Raw genomic sequence first — 25098 nt, 5'->3', positions numbered from 1 at the left:
AGGTGATTTTACTGAAACATCTAAGATCCTGAGGGGATTTGGTAGGGTAGATACCAGGAAGATGTTTCCACTTGTGGGGGAGACTAGAACTAGGGGGACACGTAAGAGGTCTCCCTTTTAAAACAGAGGTGAGGAGAAATGTTTTCTCTCAGAGGGTCGTTAGTGTGTGGAATTCTCTTCCCCAGAGACAAGTGGAGGCTGGGTCACTGAATATATTCAAGGCTGAGTTAGACAGATTTTTTGATACACAAGGGAGTCAAGGGTTATGGGGGACAGACAGGAAAGTGCAGTTGAGACCACAAGCAGATCAGCCCTGATCTTATTGAATGGTGGAGCAGGCCTGAAGAGCCAAATTGCCTAATCCTGCTCCTAAGTCCTACGCTGAAATTTGGTGTTCTTGCCTATCTGTCCTGATGAGTGCAAGATGAAAAGCTTTGACAGCATGTCTCTTTTTTCAGCAACTCTCAAGCTCTGTACTACTGAGCGACTAGAAGGACAATTGTTAACGATGCCCAAAGGAACTGGGAACTATCGTTCCAGTATAAATCAATATAACAGCACTTCCAGCACGTGAGGGGAGAGAGGAAGGAAAGGCACTCACGTATTTAAAAAAATACTCACGTATTAGCAATACTGTCGACCTCTCTTTTCAGTTCTTGGATCATCTGTGTTGTGCGTTGATGCTCCCTCTGGGTACGCTCCCACTGCTGGTTAAAGGCTTCAAATTTGCCATCAAACTGGTTCAGGATCTTCAGCCTGTCTCGCTGTTGGGTGGTTTTGCTTTGATACTTGTCAATGACATTATCCAGGCTCTCCCTGCATATAAACACAGCCGCATGGTTTATTATCCTAAAGGAGTGCTTTAGTGAAGAGCTGCCCCATTAGCACTAAAATCTCAGATACAGCGATTATAGTTCTCCAAACAATCTTGACTTGAGGTTTCCACCCTTTGCCACATCCTGAAATATCAGCACAATCCTTTATTGCTGTCAGTTTTTAAATAGGAACAAGGATGAGGCCGTTCAGCTGCTCGAACCTGCTCAAGCATTCAATGAGATCATGGCTGATCTGTATCTCAACTCCATTTACAAGCCCTTTCTCTGTATCACAACACCCTTACCTAAAATATCAACCAATCTCAGTCTTGAATGTGCCAATTATCTCCCCCAGACTTCCAGGTGTCTACTCTTTGAAAAGCTCCCTGATCTCCCTCCGAGAGACTTGTTCTAATTTAATGGCATCTTTCAAGACAGCAGCCAGGCAAAAGCTAGAGATTTCAAAGGTGCTGCAGCTAACCAAGAGGATGTCAGGCAACTGGGTGGATTGTTATCATGCACAGCAAAAGACACAACAATATTAACTTCAGGTTCACTCTACGAGGTGTTAAAATAATCCTCAATTTCGAGAATTTTTTTAAAGACAGGCCCCGCGCCCACACACTCCGGGCGCAGGCCCCGCGCCCACACACTCCGGGCGCAGGCCCCGCGCCCACACACTCCGGGCGCAGGCCCCGCGCCCACACACTCCAGGCGCAGGCTCCCCCCACACACTCCGGGCGCAGGCCCCGCGCCCACACACTCCGGGCGCAGGCCCCGCGCCCACACACTCCAGGCGCAGGCTCCCCCCACACACTCCGGGCGCAGGCCCCGCGCCCACACACTCCGGGCGCAGGCCCCGCGCCCACACACTCCGGGCGCAGGCCCCGCGCCCACACACTCCGGGCGCAGGCCCCGCGCCCACACACTCCGGGCGCAGGCCCCGCGCCCACACACTCCAGGCGCAGGCTCCCCCCACACACTCCGGGCGCAGGCCCCGCGCCCACACACTCCAGGCGCAGGCTCCCCCCACACACTCCGGGCGCAGGCCCCGCGCCCACACACTCCGGGCGCAGTCCTTCCTCGTATACTCTCAGCACAGGCCCCTCTCACATGCTTGCAACACAGACCTATTTTGCAGTCCCTCTGACTATGGCCTCCCTTGCAGGCCTTCCAGTAGAGGCCTCTCTCGTAGACCCCGTGAATATATTTGACATCTGAGTAATATAGAGATGACACTAGTTTCTAGGTGCGCAACAGGTTTATTTACAGTGCTTTAAAATATCTGCAATCACAAAATATCCACACTGATGTTTACTGCTCAGCTGAAGTAGCCGCTGTAGTGTAGGTTGACTTCACTCTGAACACAACCAGACTTAACCAATGAGGCCCAGTAAGCGTAGATCAGTCACCAGATTCACATGATCAAACGCAGAACAATTAAACCATTGAACACTACAAGGCCCACCTCACGGTCTCTAGCATAATCGATGAGATGTTTGGCTCTTTCTCCCCGTGATTCGACGAGGTGCCAGGCAAGTTATTCTTTTCCTTAATCTCGTTTAACTGTGATGTAAGCACCTGTCTCAAGTCACTTATTGACCGTGTAATCTGTTCCAAAATTTGCAGCGGCGGGTTGCCGGAGACAGGTTGTTTTCCAGCTTTCCTCTCGGAAGTGCCAGCGAACCTATCCTCCGACTCTTTTTTCGAGTTGTCATGCTTCTGGCACCGGTTCTTCAGTTTCTCCTGGGACAGAGAATGACTAATTTACTTAATTACAGTGCTACATGGTATGTTCCTAAAAGGGCATTTAGCACCCCTCTGATACGAACATAAGAAATAGGCCATTTGCCCCCTCAAGCCAGATCCACCTTTCAACAAGGTCATGGCTGATCTGATTGTGGGCTTAATTCCACTTTTCTTGCTGTTCCCCCCCCCCATGACCCTTGACTCCCTTGTAGGTCAAAAACCTGTCTAATTCAGCCTTGGTCATATTCAATGACCCAGTCTCCACTGTTCCCTGGGGTAGCAAACTTCAAAGGTTAATGACCCTCTGAGAGAAGAAATTCCTCCTCATCTTTGATTTAAATGGAAGACCCCTTATTTCAAAGCCAACCCCCTAGATTCTCTGCTACCTCATCAAGATGATCATGTTCCTGTGTTTGCAAGTGTTGGAGTCACCTCAGCCAAGCTCAAATCTGTTACCATTCTAATTCCAGGAGGGGTTATTGGATGGCCATCAGAAGTGGGAGCCATGGTGATATATCTCCTCCCTGACCCAAACTCATCGCAACTAATCGCATCATTCCAATTCTCACCCTGGTGGAAGGTGACACGCTTGGAACAATCTACTAGTGAGGTCTGAAACAGGCTGGCCTAGTGAAAATGGCTCTGGTGCACATAGTAATGGTAATGTCAATGGACTAGTGATCCAGAGATCCAGGCTAATGCACTGGGGACATGGGTTCAAATCCCACCACAGCAACTGGTGGAATATAAAATGCAATTAATAAGAAAAAATAATCTGGAACCGAAAGCTAGTCTCAGCAATTGTGACCATGAAGCCATTGTCGATTGCCATAAAAACCCCATCTGGTTCACTAATGTCCTTTAGAGAAGGAAATCTGCTGTCCTTACCCAGTCAGGCCTACATGTGACTCCAGACCAATGCCATTGCACCTTAACTGCCCTTTGAAATGGCCTAGCAAGCCACTCACTTCAAGGGCAATTAAATATGGGCCACAAATGCTGGCCTTGCCAGTGCCTCCTGCATCGCTTGAATGATTTTTTTCAAAGTATGTGTTACAAAGTATTCATGTCTGGTCAATTACATTGTTAAGGCTAAGAGAAACAGGCGATGAGTATTAATTGTCTTTGAGCACATATAAATAAGGGACATTCCACAATCAGTGGGCATCACAGCGGCTGGGGTGCATCATCACCCTCAGAAACAATGTTTTGGTTTAGTTAGTTAAGTTTCCTTTGACACTTTGACTTTCTGTTGTGGTGCCCCACTAGGGGGTGTCATCCCCTCTCATTTATAGATTTTTGTTTGATTTATTGATCTGGTTTTACTGAAAAGAGTATAAATAGGGATACCCCTTAAGGAGCTGTTACTTAGTTAATTAGTTTATTTGTTTTTATTGGTTTAAAAAGAGCATCTAAATAGGGGACATTCCAGGATTGGTGGGCACTGTGGGGGCCAGGGTGCATCATCACCCCTGGAGACAATATTTTGATTTGATTTTGAAAGTTTCCTTTCATGTTTTTGTTTTACTTACAGTGCCCCACCAGGAGCTATCACCCTCTTTGATTACTATTATTTGATCATTTGTTCTTTTAAAAGAGACTATAAATTGGGGACAGCTGGGACACTGGGCTGGCAGGAGGAGAGCTGTGAGACTGAACAAGTCAATAAACTCAAGAAAGAAAAGCTCTGTGTCTTGATTTCAACTTCACCAACTGACTTGGATTCTGTTAACACAAAGGTAGCTTTTGCTTGTGTTGTTGAGAATAGAACACACATCTTGATATTCAGTCTGTGATGGGTCAAGACACGCAGGAGTATAAATTGACCTTGAGTGTTAGTGAGTCAGCCTGATTTATACTCTGCCCAATTTTTATTGCCACTGGGTAGCACTGAGTAGCATTCTTGCCGCTGATGCAGAAGGTCAGAGGTTCGAGTCCCACTCCAGAGACACAAGTGCAAAGCCTGGGCTGGCACTCCCAATGTCAGTAGGGAGGGAGTGCTGAACTGTTGAAGGCACTGCCTTTCAGATGAAATATTAAACAAAGGCTCTTTTTCCCTCTTGTGTGTGCACATTAGAGATTCCATGGAACTACCCAAAGTCAGCAAAGTTTTTCCCCAGTGTCCCAGCCAATATTCATTCCTCAGTTAACATTGAAGGAAACACATTGGCCATTTATCATATCGCTGAGATTACAGTCATTTAAGCCAAAAGTAGTTAAAATACTTCAAAGCTAAAAATAAAATCTGCACCATCCAGTTAAACCTCAAAGGCCTTTTCAGGGAGGTGAACAGGTCTTAATACATGGAAACATAGTGCAGGCTGTGCTTTCTAATTTGGTACAAGTGGGATCTTGCTGTGCGCAAATTGGCTGTGATGTTGCAACGGTGGATAGACTTCAAAAAGTGCTTCGCTAGTTGTGAAGCTTTTTCGGGGATTACCAGAGAAAAAGAAGAGAAAAATCGCGTGGAGTGCAAGAATGGGTGACTGATTTGCTGCCTTCTACTTTGTGCCAGTGCCTGTGATGAACCGAAGCACTAGTTCAGACAATAGGCACTCAACCTTTACCAACATAATACATTTAGAGATAGGACATAATGGTAGCTCAGTTAATTCTTGCCACCTACTTCAACAGCCAGTGACTTCTGCTGCAAGGTGTCATTCACTACTTCTGCTGTGGGCCTCTGTTTACAATTTTCCTGGTGACAAAATCAGGAACAGGTTAGGCAGCCAGTCAAACATTTAACTAACCAGCCGGTAAGCTAACCAGCTGGCCTTTCAACCAGTTAATCAGTGGGGCAAATTTATCTCCACAATCCTAGTACTTAAATGACGCAATAACAATAGAGTCGTCGCCCAAAGTGAGAAATCGCTATCAAGTCACTTGGGAACACAGAGCTTTAATGTTGCTGAAAAGAGAGACATGTTGCTGAAGCTTTTTGTCTTGCACGTATCGGGAGAAATGCAGGAATGCCAAATTTCAAAGGGACACAACAATTTATATTAGAGGTGAAAATGGTTGGCAAGTTGACCCTGATTGGCCATGGTGTTCCCATGGAGCCATCTAAATACAAGTTGCTGTTAACAGAATGTGCCAATTATTTCAGGTGAAGGCAACGCTGGACTGCCTTAACCCACCTGTAAATATAATATGCCCAGGTTTGCTAGAGGACCACACTTTGCAAGTATTTTATTAACTGTAAAGCATTTTGGGATGTCCCGAGGTTGTGACAGATGCTATATAAATGCATGTTTTTTTTTTAGCTTCACCACCGTACCTCAAGGAATAATGAATTACACAAGATGGTTCTTCTGTCACTCTCCAGCTTGTTTAGTAAGTTTTCCAGCTTCTTGTGTTTCCCCTATTGACAATGATCAGATGCCAAGTTAATTAACTGCCCGTCATTCCCTTGCTTCAGTCTCTTTTTTTTTCTCTACCTCTAATTTTTGTCTCTGATTTTCTCCTTTCTGGTGGGTGACTGAGTGACTTTTTTTTGGGTTGTGAACCACCCTAGGAGAATCACTGCAGCACAACCTAACTCTGCTGCAACCGATACGTACACTGGCACCCTTTCCTCAGAGGTATCCGATCAACGATTATCAAGGCGTCTCCTGGCTGAGCTTTCCCCTTCCTCTATGCCTAGGATGAAGAAGCCAACTTGGCTGGCATCAATTATCTCAGGGCAAACCAGAAGCTGTATAGCCCAGTGCCACACTGAACCTACTGAACCATCAGGGCTACTGTACCCAACAATTGCTACAGCTCATATACTTCTCATTAATTAACTCTATTAATAAAACTTTCTGCTTTGTCTTTCAGTCTTTATCATCCATTTAACTGACCCTATTGCATGGCCTGTTGTGTATTTTATATATTTGATTTTCATCAGTGCTTTGCGGAGATGACGTTAAGTTCCAAGTGTGCAGGAACCTTATTTACTGAGTTTTATACATGTCTAATCCATTGTTCAGCTCGGATTCTAGCGGCTTCTGGGTTTCTATTTACTTTTCTCTGAGTCCACACCTAGACTTAACCAATCAAGCACAGTGAACATTTTTCAGTTACCAGACTCTCATAGTCAAACACAGAAGAATTGAACCATTGAAGGCTACATTGACCATCCAGTCATTTACATTACCTATCCATCTACTCTCCTGCCTGGAATGATCTGTGAATCCATCATTTATTGCCCAGGGAGAAAGGAGGTCTTGTAAAGAGAAGACTAGTTGATCCAACAAATCCATCCCTCTTTGACTGATCTTGACTGCCAGTTCCCAACTCCTCCCATATGCCCCCTCCCCTCTTCCCCCTCACTGCGCTTAGCTGTCTGTTGTACCTACTTCTAATCATCATTTCTACAGCCTTTCCTTGAGATTAGATAATATGATGGCCGGCACCCACTCCTTAGAGAATTGGCACAGAGGCCAAGCTCTCTCATCTTCCAGCCTCTGTTAACTTCAGCTCATCCAGAATTCTGCTACCCATATCCCGACTCGCACCAAGTCCTGTTCACCCATTACCCCCACAATGTGCTTGATGACCTTCATTGGCTTGCAGTCCACAACACTCTGCCCTCCTCCAATTCTGGCCTCTTGCACATTCCTGATTATCACTCTTCCACTCTTGGTCTCCATGCCTTCAGCTGCCAAGGTCCTAGGTGCTCTGGAGTTCTCTCGTTACATCTTTCTGCCTCTCTACCTCTTTGACTAAGCTTTTGGGCTCCTAATCCTCATATCTCCTTCTGTGACTCAGTCTCAAATTTTATTTGTTAGCGCTCCTGTGAAGAGACTTGGAATATTTTACTAGTTTAACGGCGCTATAGAAATACAAGTTGTTGTTGTATGGGGCCTAGGCGCTCACTGCAGGCAGCAAGTACAGGGAGTCTGAAAATCCAATCCTAAAATTGTACACGAGGCTCATTTTGCCCCTCAGATTCAGTTTAACTCATGCATTTCAGAACTAGAATGACAAAATTTTACTGCTCAGAAACAGGCCATTCGGCCCATCTGATCCATGCTGGCATTTATGCTCGACAAGAGTTTCCTCCTAGTCTCACCCTACCAACATGTCCTTCTATTCGTTTCTCCCTCATGTGTTAATCTAGCTTCTCCTTAAACGCAATCATGCAATTCGCCTCAGTTACTTCATTACTGCTATGCCAACATCTGCCCTTAATGTCACTGAACCAATAATCTAGTAGGCCCAACTAATGCCCTTGGGTCATATGTTTGAATCCCACTAGGGCAGCTGGTGGAATTTAAATTCAATTAATAAATCTGGAATATAAGGCTAGTTTCATGGTCACCATTACTGAGACTATTACCGATTGTTGTAAAACTCCATCATCTGTTTCATTAATGCCCTTTAGGGAAGGAAATCTGCCATCCTTACCTGGTCTGGCCTACGTATGACTCCAGACCCACAGCGATGTGGTTGACTCTTAACTGCCCTCTGAAATGGCCGAGCAAGTCAAACAGTTCAAGGGCAATTAGGGATGGGCAACAAATGCTGGCCTTACCAGTGAAGCCCACGTCCCATGAAAGAATAAGGAAAAAGGAATGTGGTAGCAAGTTCCACATTCTTTGGGTAAAAAAAGTTTCTCCTAAATTCCCTATTGAATGTATTAGTGAGTACCTTAAATTTTTTTGCCCCCAGCTTTGAACTCCTCCATAAAGGGAAGCCCTTTCTCTACATCTACCCTATCAAACCCTCACACAATCTTTAAAGACTTGTATCAGGTCACCCCTCAGCCTTCCCTTTCCCAGGGAAAGGTTCAATCTTTCCTGATTGTTATAACCTCTCAGTCCTTATAAGTCTTGAATGCTACATTGAACGCTACACAGCCCATCCTTGTAAGCACAATGTAGAGAAAGAGGGGAGGGGGCATATGGGAGGAGTTGGGAACTGGCAGTTAAGATCAAAGAGGGATGGATTTGTTGGATCAACTCGTCTTCTCTTTACAAGATCTCCTTTCTCCCTAGCCAATAAATGATGGATTCACAGATCATTCCAGGCAGGAAAGTAGATGGATAGGTAATGTAAATGACTGGATGGTCAGCGTAGCATTCAATGGTTCAATTCTTCTGTGTTTGATATCACCCTTCATGACAAGTAATCTTTGTAAATCTTTTTTTGCTCTTTTTCCAATGCCTCTTTATTAATGTAGTATTGAGATATGATCTGAGCACAATACTCCCAGTGTGGCCTAACCAAGATTCTGGACAAGCTTACAATAGCTTTTCTGTTTTTGAATTCTATTCCTCCAGTCCCTGTCAGACCTGCTTTCACATTCTTAATTTGTCACTCCTAGAATTTACGAAATGGTCTGATTTGGATCAGTTTGAATTCTGGCTTATTGCTTACCTCTAGTTTTCGAGTGTATTCCTTCAAAGAGTTAGCAGCATTTTTACTCTTCTCAACCCTCTCCAGAAAGATTGCACACTGCAAGTCGCAAGGAAAGAACATGAGAAATAGGAGCAGGAGTAGACCATTCAGCCCCTCACATCCAATATGATCAAGGCTGCTCTTTAGTCTCAATCTCACTTTCCCACCCGCTCCCCATTTCCCTTAATTCCTCGAGGAACCAAAAATCTGTCTATCTCAATCTTAAATATATTCGACAGTGGAGCATCCACAACCCTCTGGGACAGAGAATTCCAAAGTTTCACAACCCTTTGAGTGAAGAAATTTCTCCCTCTCGCAATAAATGATTGACTCTTATCCTGAGACTGTGACCTTGTGTTCTGGATTCCCCAGCCAGTAAAGGCCATTCAGAGATCACTTCTCATTCTTCTAAACTCCAGAGAGTATAGGCCCAATTTACTTAGCCTCTCATCCCAGCGACCAATCTAATGAACCTTCACTGTACTGCCTCCCACGCAAGGATTTCCTTCCTTACTTATGGAGACCAAAACCGCACTCAGTATTCCAAGTGTGGTCTCACCAAATTCCTGTAGCAAGACTTCTTTAATTTTGTGCTCTAATCCCGTGGTAGTAAAGGCCGTTTGCCTTCCTAATCGCTCTCTGTGGCTGTGTGTTAACTTGCTGTGTTAAAGATTTTGCCACACCCCTTTTGGCTTCAGAAATTAAACCAAATGTTTTGAGTGCTTGCAGCCAATCAGATTGACTGAAGACGTCACCCTAGGGTTAGGGTTGCCAACTCTGGTTGGATGTATTCCTGGAGATGACATCACATGATCTTCTGCCCCCAATTGCCCCACCCTACACCCCCGCTATTGGTTGCCTAACATGCCCATACTTGTGACAAACCAACTCCCTGCACCAATCAGTACGTGCATAGGCTATTCCTCATCTGATTGGATGATTTTTGACTGTTGGTCAAACAACCTTTTATTCGGATATTTTTATTACTAATGCACAGACGTCACTGTGAGGCTAGTAGCTACAGGACTCACTGTGGCCTCACAGGTACAGGCCCTATGGTGAGGCCTACAACTACAGGACTCCATGTGAGGCCCTCACAGGTACAGGCCCCACCGTGAGGCCTACAACTACGGGACTCCATGTGAGGCTTGAACTACAGGACTCCCTGTGAGGCCTTCACAGCCTGAATCTGGAGCTTGTACCTTGCGCTATATTTTCCAGTTTTCATCCTTTGCTGGCACCATTCCTGGGCCTTCTTTGTTTCTGTTTGGTTTAAAAAAAAACCTACCGGACTGACACTGAGCTGCCTGCTGGCCCATGGCACCTTCATATCTTCTGCTCCCGTGACTGGAGACTGACATTTCCTGGAATCCAAACTCTCTGCGCTATCGGTAGATTCCTTGTCACAGGATAAGTTGAGGGCGGACACGTTGGTGGATGCAGCAGATCGCCTCAGCTCTGGACAGGAGAGCTGTGCATCATCAATTATCTTATTGCGTTCAGTCCTAGGGAAATAAAAATTAAGGTAGCAAGCTAATAGTTCAGAGAATATCACTGCCTTCCGTTTTGCCCCTAGCTCTCTTATCAGTCATGTTCAAATCCCTTGTTGAAATGGGCAAGAGATGAGATCCTAAGATTCTACCTGTTGCAAGGGTAGCTGTTATAGCTGTGGTTCAGTGGGAGAGACTTGAGCATAAATTCTAGGCTAACCCTCCAGTGCAGTACTGAGTTGAGACATTAGACACCCTATCTGCCTGCTCACGTGGATGTAAAAGATCCCATGGCACTATTTTGAAGAAGATCAGGGGAAATCCCCCAGTGCCCTGGCCAATATTTATCCCTCAATCAACATCGCTAAAACGGATTGACCCAGGTCTTCTAGTCTCCAAACATACCCTGGAAGATGCACTATGGGACCCCTCGGGAGCCCCAACACAAGGACTCAGTGGGAATTGCCCAGGATGTTTCAACTTCTGATAGGCAATTCCACTGCTCCCGGGGGCCCTCTGGGAAAAGTCTCCAACTCTGAGTTAGAGTCAGAAACTTTGGAAAACTCCCACTCACTAACCTGGATAGTTCCCAGGGAATGTTACAAAAAAATCCATGTCAAATTCCTGGGTAACTAGACAACTGACCCCCCCAATCCGGACTCCCCACTGACAATCCCTCGATCTCCCAATCTCCATCCTCCAACTCCCTCGACCCTCTGACACTCCCCCCTCTGATCCTCCAACTCTCCCCTCCAACCCCACCCTCCGATCCTCCGACTGCTCAATGACCCTCTGACTAACCCCCGCCCCTCTGACTAACCTCCGCCCCTCTGACTCATCTCCTGACTCTCTGATTCCCGGCCCTCCAATTCCACCCCCCCCACCAACCCTCTGACTCCCCTCAATCTTCTGACTCCCAACCCCCCACCCTCCGACTCACCCCCTGCCCCTCTGACACACCTCTTGACTCTCTGATCTACCACCCCCCCAACCCACCAAACTCTCCGACTCCCAATCCCGGCCCTCCGACTCCCTCTGACCCTCCAATTCCTCCCGATTCTCTGAACCCTCCTCCGACCCCTGGCCCTCTGACTCCCCTCTGACCCTCCAACTCACTTCTGACCCCGTGGCTCGCCCCTCTGACACCCCGACCCTCTGACTCTTCTCCCACCCTCCAACTCCCCTACCGAGCGGAGCTGACCTGACATCACTAATCACCCAGCTGGCACTTACCCACCCTGCCACCTATTACCCTGCCCCTTTACCCACTCTGCCCATTTAACCTCACTCACACTCACCACTAACGCACTGAAGAGCTATTTAAATGCCCCGAAGCTTATCATTGTGTTAGTGAATGAAAACTTACCAAAAAACAGCAGCTAGTGCCATAAAAGGGGGGCACAGTTTGGCTTCCCCCGATGATCCTGCACTGCGAGGAAGGACTCCGAGAACAGGCGTGCTCCACGTTTCAGAAGGGGCCTGATTCGGAAGTCGGGGGCAGAACTGCGGCGATCCAACATTGTACAAAGGAAATAGGATCAGAGTGGTCATCCAGTGGGGTTGCCACTGCTTGGAAGGTTCACCCATTATCTGGTCATTGTCACCTTCTTGTTTGCGGGAGCTTGCTGTGCACAAATTGGCTGCCCCATTTACTTATGCTATAACAGTGATTACGCTTTGTAAAGTGCTGCATTGGCTGTTCTAGTGCTTTGGGGCCCATCAGCTAAAACAGCAGCTTTCCTTATTTTAGAACCTTGATGGTCTTCTAGGTGTGTTCGAATAACTAGCTCCTTGTTATAACTCCTGCTCCCACTAGGAAGTGGAAAGGAGAAAGACTTGCATTTCTCTAGCACCTTACACTGAGGTTGAGTGAGCAATTGTACATCCTACTAGCTATTTGAACACCTCTAGAAGACCATAAAGACTTTAAAATAAGGGAAGCTGCTATTTTAGCCGATGGGTATGATATAACATGTAGACCACTAGGTGGCAGTATACTCCCATTGGTGAACCCACCCAGGAGCTGGAAAGGTAGAACAGACGTATTAAGTGAATAGAATTCAAACTTGAGTGAAAGGTTTTACTCAAACGAAAAAGCTGATTCTCCCCAGATTGGTCAAAAAGATCGAGCGAGTCAAAAAGACTGAGATGTTTTTATTGTTATAAAGTCAGACATTTAAAGGCAAACTGTTGGAAGTTAAACCGGTGGCAGCACAAAATTGCATGAATTGATATTGAAAGATGGACTCACTCAGAGGATGCAGGTATTGACAATATGTCATGCGTGTGCATTATAGGAATCATTTCTGAGGCTCAAGTGAAGCTACCTTAGCCTGGATTTTGGGTATTAAGGGCAGCTTACTCCCAATTAGTGAGAAATAGGCTTTGCACAAAGGAGGTGATATTAGGACAGGTGATGGGAAACTTGGCCAAAGAGCTAGGCTTTAAGGAGGGTCTTAGATGTACACGATGGACCGAATGGCCTCCTTTTTTGCCGTAATGACTCTATGTGGAGAGCTTAAGGAAGGGAATCCCAGAGCTTACAGCTTAAATGACTGAAGCCACAGGCAGCAAGGGTGGAACGAAAGAAATGGAGGACCATAAGTTGCCAGTCACTGAGACAGAAAATAGAGACAGGTTCAACAGACATCCAAGTACGTTGTGCAGAAAGAGGGGGGGTGGAGAGATACGGAAAGGAGCTGAGAACCAGTGTTTGAAATCAGTCAAAGAGAGATGGATCCAATGGCCAAGGTTGGAGAAATGCAGGTGGAAACGTTGACAAATTTCTAGCCGAATTTCCCTGCACCTGAGTTTGGGGAGATGATGTTGTAATGTCACGGGACTAGTAATCCAGAGGCCCGGACTAGTGCTGTGGGTACATGGGTTCAAATCCCTCCACAACATCTGGTGGAATTTAAATTCAGTTAATAAATCTTGAATTGAAAGCCAGACTCAGTGATGGGGTGACCCCATGACACGTAGACCATCTGTTGTTAAAAACTCACCTGGTTCACTAATGCCCTTTAGGGAAGGAAATCTGCCATCCTTACCTGGTTTGGACTACACGTGACTCCAGACCCCCACACCAATGTGGTTGGCTCTTAACTGCTCTCTGAAATGTCTTACCAAGCCAATAGGTCAAGGGCAATTAGGGATGGTGGTCTTGCCAGCAATGTCCACATCCCATGAAAGAATAGAGAAAAAAAGAATCACATCACTGTTTGGTAGTACAAGACTTGAGTATTGCTGGAAAGGAAGACATGTAGAAGCTTTTTGTCTTGCACTTATCAGGGCCAATACCAATATAAGGGGGAAACAACAATTTATACTGTATGTGAAGAGTGCTGATTAGTTGGCAAATGGACTCTGATTGGAAGAGGTGTTGCCATGGAGAATTCATGATGGTGATGGTGACTGACAGTTAACTGCCAAGCATTGTTTGAAAGTTAAACCAGTATAAATTGTTGTTTTCCCCTTTTTTAAAGTGCCCTGATGAGTGCAAGACAAAAAGCTTTGACGTGTCTCTTTTTTCAGCAACACTCAAAAAGAATCACGGTGGGCAGGGACCTTTTGTCACGTTTGCCCTGCGGAAATGTGCAAAATGGGTGGAAATTTGGTGTAAGGTGATCTCTGCCTGATGGTGCGATCCAATTTGGGGAATTCAATTTGGCCATCAGTAACCCTGCTCTGTAGCGTAAATTGAAATTTGTTCCGCAGCAGGAACCTAACCTGGACATGACTGCTGTGTGCAAAAGGGAGAGCAGTCTTTACCCTGCACAAACATCCCTTAGCCTAACGACTGCTTAGCATCATTGAACTTTAGAAGCCATCAAAGTGAGTCGATAAAGCCACTTAATACCCGTGGAAGGAGACGGACTTTTTCTTCTTGGTGAAGAGCCATTTCTTCTCTTTCTTTGTGTGCTCGAGGTTGATGCCTGACATGTCTCCTTTGCATCTGATCTGCTCCTGACTGGTATTCCGGTGCTGGCTCAGCTCATCGGACTGCCAGATTGTTTTGAAGACAATCTCCGTCATTCTTCGAGGCCTCACTGTCTCGATGCTGGAGCGGGAGGGTGACGAAGTGGCTGGCGGGGCAAGGCAGCGAGTTGGGATGGGTGTGGCCAGGAAAGAGATCCACTCAACTTAATCAGTGGGTTAACTCGCCTCACATTTTCTGTACTTGCTCTGGTAAGGAATGCCTCCATCAACGGCCCAGGAGAATTCCTTTCTCACAGGAAGAGAAACAACACAGAGAACAATGGGTCACGATAGCAGAAGCAAATCTCATAACAGTGGAAAGAACATAGAGAGTGAAGTTCCATAACAGCCGAGAGAATGCAGGAAGTGACGCATCACAGTAGCGTAAAGAACACAGGAAGTGATGCGTCACAATAGCGTAAAGAACACAGGAAGTGATGCGTCACAATAGCGTAAAGAATACAGGAAGTGATGCATCACAATAGCTTAAAGAACACAGGAAGTGACGCATCACAATAGCATAAAGAACACAGGAAATGAGGTGTCTAGGGAGGCCAGACATTTTTTTTTAGTGGAAAGTCCAGCTTTAACCTGAACTGCCACTATCCAACAAAAGGCTAGTATGCAGGAACAGCAGGTAATTAGGAAAGCTAATAGAATGTTATCATTTATTATGAGGGAAATTGATTACAAGAGTAGGGAAGTTATGCTCCAGTTGTACAGGGCACTGGTGAGACCACATCTGGAGTACTGTGTACAGTACTGGTCTCCTTATTTAAAGAAAGGTGTAAATGCATTAGAGGCAGTTCAGAGATTCACTGGACTAATACCAGGAATGGGAGGGTTTTTTTCATTCATTCATTCATGGGATGTGGTCTTTGCTAGCAAGGCCAGCATTTATTGTCTTTATGAGGAAAGGCTGGACAGCTTAGGTTTGTATCTGCTGGAATTTAGAAGATTAAGAGGCAACTTAATTGAAATCTTTAAGATCCTGAAGGGCCTTGACAGGGTGAATGTGGAGAGGATGTTTCCTTTTGTGGGAGTATCTAGAACTAGGGGTCACTGTTTAAAATTGAGGGGTCGGTCATTTAAGGCAGAGATGAGGAGAATTTTTTTCTCTCAGAGGGTTGTGAATCTTTGGAACTGCTTTCCTTGAAAGGCGGTGGAAGCAGAGACTTTGAATATTTTTAAGGCAGAGCTAGATAGATTCTTGATTAACAAGGGGGTGAAAGGTTATCGGGGATAGGCAGGAATGTGGGGTTGAGGTTATAATCAGATCAACCATGATTGTATTGAATGGTGGAGCAGGCTCAAGGGGTGGACCCTGTTCCTAATTCATATGTTCATATGTCCATATGTCCATTATGAGGTGGCTTCACATCTGCTATTTTGACCCTTAGTCCACTTACCTTAGCCTGTGTTTATTCTTTTCTCCATCTGCAGCAGTATCAATGCATGGAGACTCAAAAACAGGGTTGTAGTCATAACTTTTTCCCACCCCTGCCCCTCTTGTTGTCTCTCGAACAATCCTGAAACTCCAGACATGATGATGTCAATGTGCAAGTGATTATATCACCACATGCATGATCATGTCACCTGTACTTGATGGCATCATCCCATGTGCGATGACATCATTCCTTGCTACAGTCTTTGGTTGTGGTGGTTTCTGGTGCTGGCCACTGTAATATTCGATTGTTTGGTGTTTGATTATTTGTGCCTGTTAACTGTTCTGTGTGTTGTTAGTCAAGCCTGTGGGTGTAGTTAGTGAAGCAGAAACTAAACTGAAAGCGAGGAGCTGCAAGCACGGGAGGGCAGACATTTAAAGAACACCATAAATAAAGCTCCTGTTTAGGCAAGAAACTGGAGTGTCATCTCTGCATATCTCCAAGGCATAAGATGTAACAACTGTTGACGAAATGGAGAATAATTTACATTTACTGGTTTTAGCATCTTTTCTTTCATTGCTGGGAGATCCACCCATGCTACTGGATCGATGGATTTCAGATTTCAGCACCTATTCTCTCACTAGGGGATGGATAGTCCACATGTAGTAGCAACTAGAAGGCGATACTCGCACATTGTCTTGGAGCAGAAGGGCAGTGAATATTCAAACAGCTCTCAAATGACACGTCTACATTTGATACTGCTGGAAGTGGTCTCGAAAAATTCTTGGGCCAAAAAAGGGAGTTCAGAAGGTTGTAAAGTGCCTAATCTGAAGATGAGGTGCTGTTCCTCCAGTTTGCGTTGGTAACTGATATCAGTTAGTCCAGCATGAAACATAAATCAAACAAGGGTTTTGGGTTCAGCTTCATGGTCTGACTGAGCTACTGGGAAACTAAACTTCATTCTGATTCTAATACGCTGCCTATCTGAATCTTGGTTAGAACAACTGAACAATACAGAAACAGGCCATTTGGCCCATCGGCCCCATGCTGGTGGTTTTTGCTCCACCTGAGCTTCCTCCCACTCTACTTCATCTCATCCTATCAGCACAAGCTCCTATTCATTTCTCCCTCATGAGTTTATCTGGTTTTCCATTAAATGCATTTATATTATTCACCTCAACCGCTCCATCTGGCAGGGTGTTCCCACCATCTCCTGCGTAAAGAAGTTCCTCTTGAATTCTCCACATTTATTTTCGTCTCCTCCACATTTTGGAGATACCTTCTCTACATCAGCCTTATTGCACCGTTCATAATCATATAGACCTCTATTAGGCCACCTCACAGCCTTCCCTTTTCTGGATAAAAATGCCTCAGTCTGTTTGTTCTTTCACGATTTTCTTTGGTAGATTTTCCAGTTAGTAATTTTCCTTTATTAATATTATGTTATAAATGTGTATTATGGCTCCATCTGGCTAATATTCAAATAATAAGACTTTGTTGCATTATTTGGCTGCCTTAAAGACAGTAATGTTAGTGTAATGTTACTTTATTACAATAATGTCAGTGTAATTTTTTTCTTCCTTGTTTATTATTGCAATGTTCACGTCTCGCTCAGAGTTTTAGTGCATAAATTGTTACAATCTCCATAGAGACTGATATATCAGTTTAAAGAGAAATTTAAACTTGCAGTTCTTAGCTGAAAGGATGACACGTTAAGATTTCGTGTGTCATGAAAAGCCTATCACTGCCACGAATTACTTAGGGACACACTGAGCTTTTTAAGGAAAACGTGCATGTTTTTAAAGAAATATAAGCAAAGACACTGAGCAAAAGCTGGCTGACAATGTAAAGTGACCACTTTCTGGAAAATTCCTATGTGAATTACGACTTGACAGACCTGTCCTGAGAGAACATGGGATGTTGCACCTGAAAAGGTGTCATAGACTTTTTCAAGCAGGGATACTTGAAAGGGAGATAGGAAAGATGCTGAAGACTGAACTTAAATCTCCTGTGGTTGCAGAGACAAAAGACTGATTTGCACCTCTCAGCAGTCAGCCAAAAATCCATCTCCTGTTGATTTATATCTCCAGAATGTATAAATAGTTCTGAGATGAATGCAAAATGCTTATTTCCTTTCATGGAATACACAGGGGAAAAAAGGGTTGAAAAGCTGGTGTGCTAGTGTGACTGTGTGTGACAGCAAGCAGAAGAACAAACTAATAACCCCCCCAGCGGCTTACAAGTGAAAGATCTCTCTCTCTCTCTTTCTCTCTCTTTCTGTTGCTGGAGGCAAAGCTCAGCAAAAGCTATAATCTAAAGGAAATAGGACAGCCTTTCAGCCACCCTGCAGAACCAAGTGTCTCCAAAGTTAACTGCGAAACCACCAAAGTCAGTTCTACTAGAATCACCCAACCTCACGGCTGCAATGTACTGCCATCTACACCTCACGGACAAGCCAAAGACTGATTCGTATTTTTAAAGACTTTTATTTGGACTCTTAACTTCTCATTTCTGATCTAGGTGTATGTGTGTTGTGTTTTTATTATTTTTTCTTGGGTTTCAGTAACTAATAAACTTACACTTTCTTTGACTCAAGAAAACCTCATTAAATTGACTCCTTCTTAAAAAAAAACACACTTGGACTGGGAAAAGGTATCCGCAGGGGAAGGGATGCCTTTCAAATTAACCTTGTTGCGACCAACTGAGGGGGTTGAGTAAAGAAGGGGAGCCAGCTCATTCCTCCTCACCCGAGAGCATAACAAAACTGGGGTCCCTTTCAGGAGGTTAATATATTGGGGGACCTCGGGATTGTAACACATGTTTTAAAAGAACTTTTACTGTATCAAAGACTAAAGGCAGAACACTATTAAGTAAACATTATTTCCTTTCTCATAGGAAACTTGTTCTTTAAAATACCAAACGGTTTGCCCTTTTCTGCTTTTAATGAGAACCATAAACCTCAATTCTGTTACGTTACTCGGTCCCTTAAGTGGACATCTAATCTCCTGGAATCAATCCAAAGTGTTTCGCAGCTCCCGATGGGTTTACTTCTGTTCTTTTCCTTTCCCAATATTATCTTCCACTGAGAGAGTTTTCCTGGGGATTCCCCCTTGAGCTTCAGCAAGGCCAATCCCCCAGCCTTGTTTTAACTCCTCACGAGCCCGATCTACAAACTGAGTGCAAGCTCCCACCCTTATTCCATGTGATGAATGGTAGAGTCAACATTTTCTCTGCCCAAGGCCTGGTTAACATCTATCTCTTTTCTTGTGACCAACTCCCAGTCAGCTGAAGGTCCCCCAACACCAAACTGCAACTTCCACTCTATCTGTGGATACCTCTGGGTTTTTAGGGAAGCCTATAACCTGATCTCAAAATGGCCTCCTCTACCCTCCTCCCCATGGCAACAGGAAACACACTAACCTTATATCTAAGTAGAAATATTAATCAGCTATCTCTGATCACCACTGTTTTTCATCTTAGAAACAAAGGAACACGTTCCAGCACAACTATTTACAGTTTGATATTGATAACACCTGTCTGGATCTTAGGAGACTTGTGGTCTTTTTATTTTGGACTTAGAAAGAGCTGTCATTGTCCCCAAGTAAAAATTTGGCACTTCCCTTTCAATAACACAATTTGAGTCTTCTTATGATCTTTAACAATTAAACCTCCCCGAGTTTACCATCATTTAGCTGCATATAAGCTCTTGAGGGGTCTTGACAGGGCGCATCTGGAAATGATGTTTCCTCTTGTGGGAGAATCTAGAACTAGGGGGGTCACTGTTTTAAAATAAGGGGTCACCCATTTAAGACAGAGATGAGGAGAAATTTTTTCCCTCAGAGGGTCATGAGCCTTTGGAACTCAGTTCCTCAAGAAGCGAGTGGAAGCAGAGTCTTAATACTTTTAAGGCAGAGGTAGATAGCCTTGATCAGCAAAGGTGTGAAAGGTTATATGGGTTAGGTGGGAATGTGGAGTTGAGGTAACAATCAGATCAGTCATGATCTTATTGACTGGCAGAACAGACTCAAGGGGCCGAGTGGCCTACTCCTGCTCCTCATTCATATGTTCGTATTTAATCTACATTTACAGATACAGCCCCAAACTATGATAATCTTATAAACCAAAAAATATAGTCCTAAAGCATAACAATCGTGTAAACCTCACACATGTAACAAAATAAAGGAACAAACAAAATCACATGCTCCAGGGAGATTGGAAATTTCCTGAACCTGCCAGCAGTCTAAGGGTTAAATTGTAAGGGCCTTACAAATTAATCGTTCTACTTGTTCAAAGGAAAATACCAAGATTTAACTTCTTTACAGAGTCAAAGGATGCAGTTTACAATGCAAGAAGAAGACATTCAGCCCATTATCTCTGTGCTGGCCCTTTGCCTCGAGCATCCCTTGCTCTGCACCAGCCACCCTACACACACAAGTACGAAAAGCTTTGCAACAACTGTGATTGCGAGCTTCCAGCTTGGGAAAGGAGGGAACCACATTGGGATCAGGAGTTCCAGACTCAGTCCCACGGGACTGGAATTTAGCCTTGGCTTGTTGTGCATGATTGGACGGTGAAGTTAAGGACCCTGGCACTCACAGTGCGACTCCACAGTTAACGTTGGTGAGGCTGTTTTCATTATCGAATAGTTATGGCTTGCTGTCTTTTTTAGATGAAGGACCTGTTAGAAAAAAAAATAATAATTGAAGAACCTAAAGAATGATTCTAAAGAGTCATCAACCAAGATTGATAGGCTTTTTTTGGGTAAGGGTATTAAGGGTCACGGGACCAAGGCAGGCAGATGGAGTTAGGATATGGGCCAGGCTGATGGAACAGGCTTGAGGGGCTGAAGAGTCTCCTCTGGGTGTTCCATGGCAGTGGGATGCTTCATCAGCATTGTGAGATGGCAGCAAGCCCATCTGTGCCCCCAGTGGCATGGGCAAAATCGCTCTGCCCGTATGTGCGTCATGCCTCCCACTCTAGAACAATTAATTCCTCACTAGGATGGGGCGTATTCCTGGAGGTTTTGTCCCATGACCTCCATCTGTGCCTCGCCCCCTCCCCCTCCATCACGTTCACCCCATTGGTCCATCCTCCGAACACCACTGCCTTCCCACGGCCAATTGCAAAGGTCTGTTCAGCCCTCAGTTATCCAATTGGATTCTCACGCATTCCACGCCTCCAATTTGTTTTGGTTAATAAATAACTGCATGCAAAAAGTATATATATATTTTTTAACGAGACTTCATTTTCTTCCAGATGTTGCTCATAGCAGTGGCAAGGAGATTAATCTTTAATTCCTTGAACATTCCATGACACTCATGGAGGGTTTCAAACATAAGCAACTAAGTTCTTCCAGATCCATTTGAGGGGGTATCGTTTCTTATGATATTTATGGTACCTGTAAATGTGGGCGGTGCTCTGTTGTTCCTGATGAGGTCGCTTTGCAGTAAGGACTCTGCCAACCACTTTAAGGCTTCAGTGCAGTAATCCACCTACAACAACAACAACAACAACTTACATTGATACAGCACCTTTAAAGTAGTAAAACACCTCAAGGCGATTATCAAACAAAATTTGTCACAGGGCCAAGAAGGAAGATGTTGGGACAAGTGGCAAAGCTTAGACAAAACTGTTGGTTTTAAGGATCCCCTCAAAGAAGGAGAGAGGGGGTTAGGGAAATGAAAGAAGGATTTGCATTTATACAACGCCTTTCATGACTGCAGGACATCCCAAATTCCTTTCCAGCCAATGAAGTACTTTTGAAGTGTAGTGAATGTAGTTATGTAGGAAATGCAGCAGATAATTTGTGCACAGCAAACTCCCACAAACAGCAACGTGGTCATGAGCAGATAATCTGCTTCAGTGATATTGATTGACGATAAATATTGGTCAGAGCACCAAAGGAATCCATTGCTTCCCTTCATGGGATCTTTTACATCCACCGGAAAGAGTGGATGTGAACACTTCATTTGAGCCCCTCTCATTTTGAGCCAAAACATATGCACTTGAGGATTGCTGAAAAAAGAGACATGCTATCAAAGCTTTTCATCTTGCACTCATCAGGACAGCTTGCAAGATATTACCAAATAGTAACGGGGAAAACAACAATTTATACAGCTTGAGAAGAGAGTGCTGATCCGTTGGCAAGTGGACTCTGATTAGTGGAGGCGTTGCTGTGGAAAATGTAGCATGGAACAGTTAACTGCCCAGCTTTGCTCAAATTCAAACTGAGCAGGTCGACTCTGATTGGTAAAGGGATTGCCCTGAGGAATGAACCAGGGAATGGCTGTTCCCTAAGCTTTTGTTATGCAATTCTCAGCAAAGGAATTCTGGGACTGGGGGCCTGTGCAGCTGACGGCATGGGCCGCCTATGGTGTAGCCAATGGAGTTCGATGCGCAAGAGGTGATGTATCAGGAATCTATCAGAAAGAGAAGAATAGCTCAATCTCAGGCAGCCAAGGCAGAACTATATTGTTGTAGCCACTTTATTCCTACCTATCCCACCCCAAACCTCCCCGATCCCCCAACCGAGTCTTTTATTGAACTGGAAAATGTAGTTAAAACTCAAGGTGATGTTAAAATGAGTGAGAGAAAGGATAAGGGAAATTAAGAGGTAGTGAGTTTGAAAAGGACATTTGGAGAGTACCTCAGTGCAGGGAGTGCTGCATTGTAGGATGTTCTGTCTTTCAGATGAGATATTAAACCCAGGCCCCTTCTGCCCTCTCAGGTGGACATGCCAAAGATCCCAAGACACAACTCGAAGATCAGGGGAATTCTCCCGGGTGTCTTGGCCAATATTTATCCCTCAACCAACACCACTAAGAACAGGTTATCTGATCATTATCACGTTTATTGTCTGTGGGAGCTTGCTGTGCGCAAATTGGCTGCCACATTTCCTAGATTATAACAGTGACTGTACTTCATTGTCTGTGAGGCACCTTGAGACATCTAGAGTTTGTGAAGGACACTATATCAATGTCTTTGTCTTTTCTTTTATGAGTGGATAAGGAGAGATAACAAATAAAGACGTTAGCAGCCATCTCATTGCTAACAACCTGTACAAAAATAGTACGAGCAGGAATGCAACATGGAGGCATTAAATCTTTCTACAATCAGAATTTTTATTTTAATAGTCTCCATAAAGCCCAAAATCATTCAAGAAAAAAAGACTTGCATTTATATCGTACCGATCACAACGGGCCAATCACAAGGGCCACAGATTAGAATAGATAGGTGCTTGATGGCCAGCATGGACACAATAGGCCAAAGGGCCTGTTTCTGTGCTGTATAACTCTATGACTATGACAACCATCGGAGGGTTATATAAATGCAAGCCCCAAAACGCTTCACAGTCAATGAAATACTTTTTAAAGTGTGGAAACTTGTAACGTAGAAAATATGGCAGCTACTTTACTCACAGCAAAGTCCCACAAACAACAACGTGACAATGACCAGATAGTGTTTTTGCGATGTTGAGTGAGGGATAACTGTTGGCCTCTGAGGAGAATTCCACTGCACTTCTTCAAAATAGTCATGGGATATTTTACTCCCATCTGAGGGGGCAGACAGGGCCTCAGTTTAACATCTCGTCTGAAAGACCGCACCTCCGACAGTGCAGCATTCCCTTGGTACTGCACTAGAGCGTCAGTCTTCATTGTTGTGCCCAAGTCCTGGGGCAGCACTTGAACCCACAACTTTCTGACTCGGAGGTGAGGCTTTGTTATTGCTCCCTTATTTGAATCTCACACTTTATGGGATGTAAGCAATAACTTGAAGTTTAATTCTTAACTTTAGCCTCCAACCTCTCCCCATCCCAACCTTTCTCATTTTCCCTTCTTTCTTTTGTTTATGGGACTGAAAATGTGAATACAGTCCCCAAATTCTTCTTTTGATAAAACACCATCACGCCATTGCCTACCCATTCTTCCCCAGGGCTTCAAACTCTAGAATGTTGTGATGTGATGTACATGTACCTTTAAGGGTACATACTTTGAACTGCTGCCAAGCATTTCCAGTGAGACAGGATGGGATGTATTAGTCCCTTGGCTCTGAACTCAGTCTACAGCAGCAGCTCGTAGAAGTCAGATGTGCATACTCAGCTGTCCAGTTAACACTGTATATGGTTCACTGTCTAATAAAGAACCCACATTATTGTTTTACCAATCCTTGTCAAATGATTGGTATGTTTATGTTAAATAGAAGAATGTAACATAGAACATCATCCTTCCCTTGGTCTTTACCTATTCTGGATCTTGATACCTAGGCTTCACTTCCCTATTATCTTCCCTGTTTAGAGTTTGGCTAAGGGAGATTGGATCAACAGGCAGTATCATGTCTCTCAGTTAGAAGGTTGTGGACTAACACGCATATAGACATCCATAGCACCCACATATGTATGAACGCCCTTGTGTACACACCCACATACACAGAGACAGCCTTCAATGTGAGGAGAAATTCCAGTTTAATAGGGGAATGACTGCTCTCCTCCATAAGTAATGAAACCAAATGATATTCGCAGATATGGGGTGGACTTTTATGGCCCCAATGCAGCAGGAGCGGGGCTGTAAAATGGGGTGGGCCATTCAAAAGTCTATTGACTTCAGCAGGACCATAAAATTCCACCCATGGTGTGTGTGTCTGTGTGTGTGTTCGCAATTCAGTAACTGGATAGGAACACAGGCATTTTCCTGCGTTTTGCCAAAAGAGGAATTTCAGATGTGAATGCTTGCTCCTTTGTTTCCACCAGAGTTTGTGCAATTGATCTTACCTGTTTTTCGAGTACCCTCAGCCGCCTGTCATGCTCTCTGATGTCAGTTATGTAACTTAAAACACTGTCAACCCTAAGGAAACAAAATGAACTGTCAGTTAACAAGCGCTGAAACCGAGTCCTGGGGAGCTGTCACTGTGAGGCCTTTGCATTCTGTCTCTCCCTCACTTCCAGCCCTGGGAATTCTGTCCCTTCCAGCCTTCAAGCTCTGGGAATCCTGGGAACGCTCAACCTCCTATCCCCATGAGCTGGCCGTTTGGTTTGTGCTGGCTGGGTTGCCTGAATGAATCTGACTCGGAGGCAATGGAGTTGTTGAATGTTACTGGAGCGAGAGAGAGCGAGTGGAAATCCAAGACGCGCTTTCAGTTACCTGTGCCTATTTGTTATGGGATAATTGTTGCACGGGTTAATATTCAAGACTGAGTTAGACAGATTTTTGATTGACAAGGGAGTCAAAGGTTACGGCAGGCAGGAAAGTGGAGTCGAGGCCACAACCAGATCGGCCATGCTCTTATTGAATGGCGGGGCAG

General features: G+C 44.7%; 2 protein-coding genes across 4 annotated transcripts in view; both read right to left on the bottom strand.

Annotated features, from left to right (window-relative positions):
- The window catches only part of LOC121271493 (testis-specific serine kinase substrate-like), a 28530-nt gene extending 16505 nt beyond the window's left edge, over positions 1-12025 (bottom strand). The window contains exons 1-7 of the mRNA XM_041177475.1: positions 11805-12025; positions 10237-10453; positions 8928-9005; positions 5842-5925; positions 5191-5262; positions 2284-2561; positions 622-816 (exon numbers count right to left, since the gene is read on the bottom strand). Coding sequence (XP_041033409.1) covers positions 622-816; positions 2284-2561; positions 5191-5262; positions 5842-5925; positions 8928-9005; positions 10237-10453; positions 11805-12025 — 1145 coding nt within the window. The remainder of the gene's footprint in view (positions 1-621; positions 817-2283; positions 2562-5190; positions 5263-5841; positions 5926-8927; positions 9006-10236; positions 10454-11804) is intronic.
- A 6396-nt stretch (positions 12026-18421) lies between these two features.
- trpm4a (transient receptor potential cation channel, subfamily M, member 4a) overlaps positions 18422-25098 on the bottom strand; it is a 106762-nt gene continuing 100085 nt past the window's right edge. For all 3 annotated transcript variants that reach the window (XM_041178086.1, XM_041178088.1, XM_041178087.1), the window contains 3 exons: positions 24569-24641; positions 21200-21293; positions 18422-20479 (listed from right to left, as the gene is read on the bottom strand). In XM_041178086.1, the coding sequence (XP_041034020.1) occupies positions 20448-20479; positions 21200-21293; positions 24569-24641 (199 nt within the window). In that variant the 3' untranslated portion in view covers positions 18422-20447. The remainder of the gene's footprint in view (positions 20480-21199; positions 21294-24568; positions 24642-25098) is intronic.

The sequence above is a fragment of the Carcharodon carcharias genome, chromosome 31, assembly GCF_017639515.1.
Source record: "Carcharodon carcharias isolate sCarCar2 chromosome 31, sCarCar2.pri, whole genome shotgun sequence".
NCBI classification, from domain to species: Eukaryota; Metazoa; Chordata; class Chondrichthyes; order Lamniformes; family Lamnidae; genus Carcharodon; species Carcharodon carcharias.
Note: the sequence above shows the minus strand (reverse complement) of the source record. Positions and strands in the feature narration are given on the sequence as shown.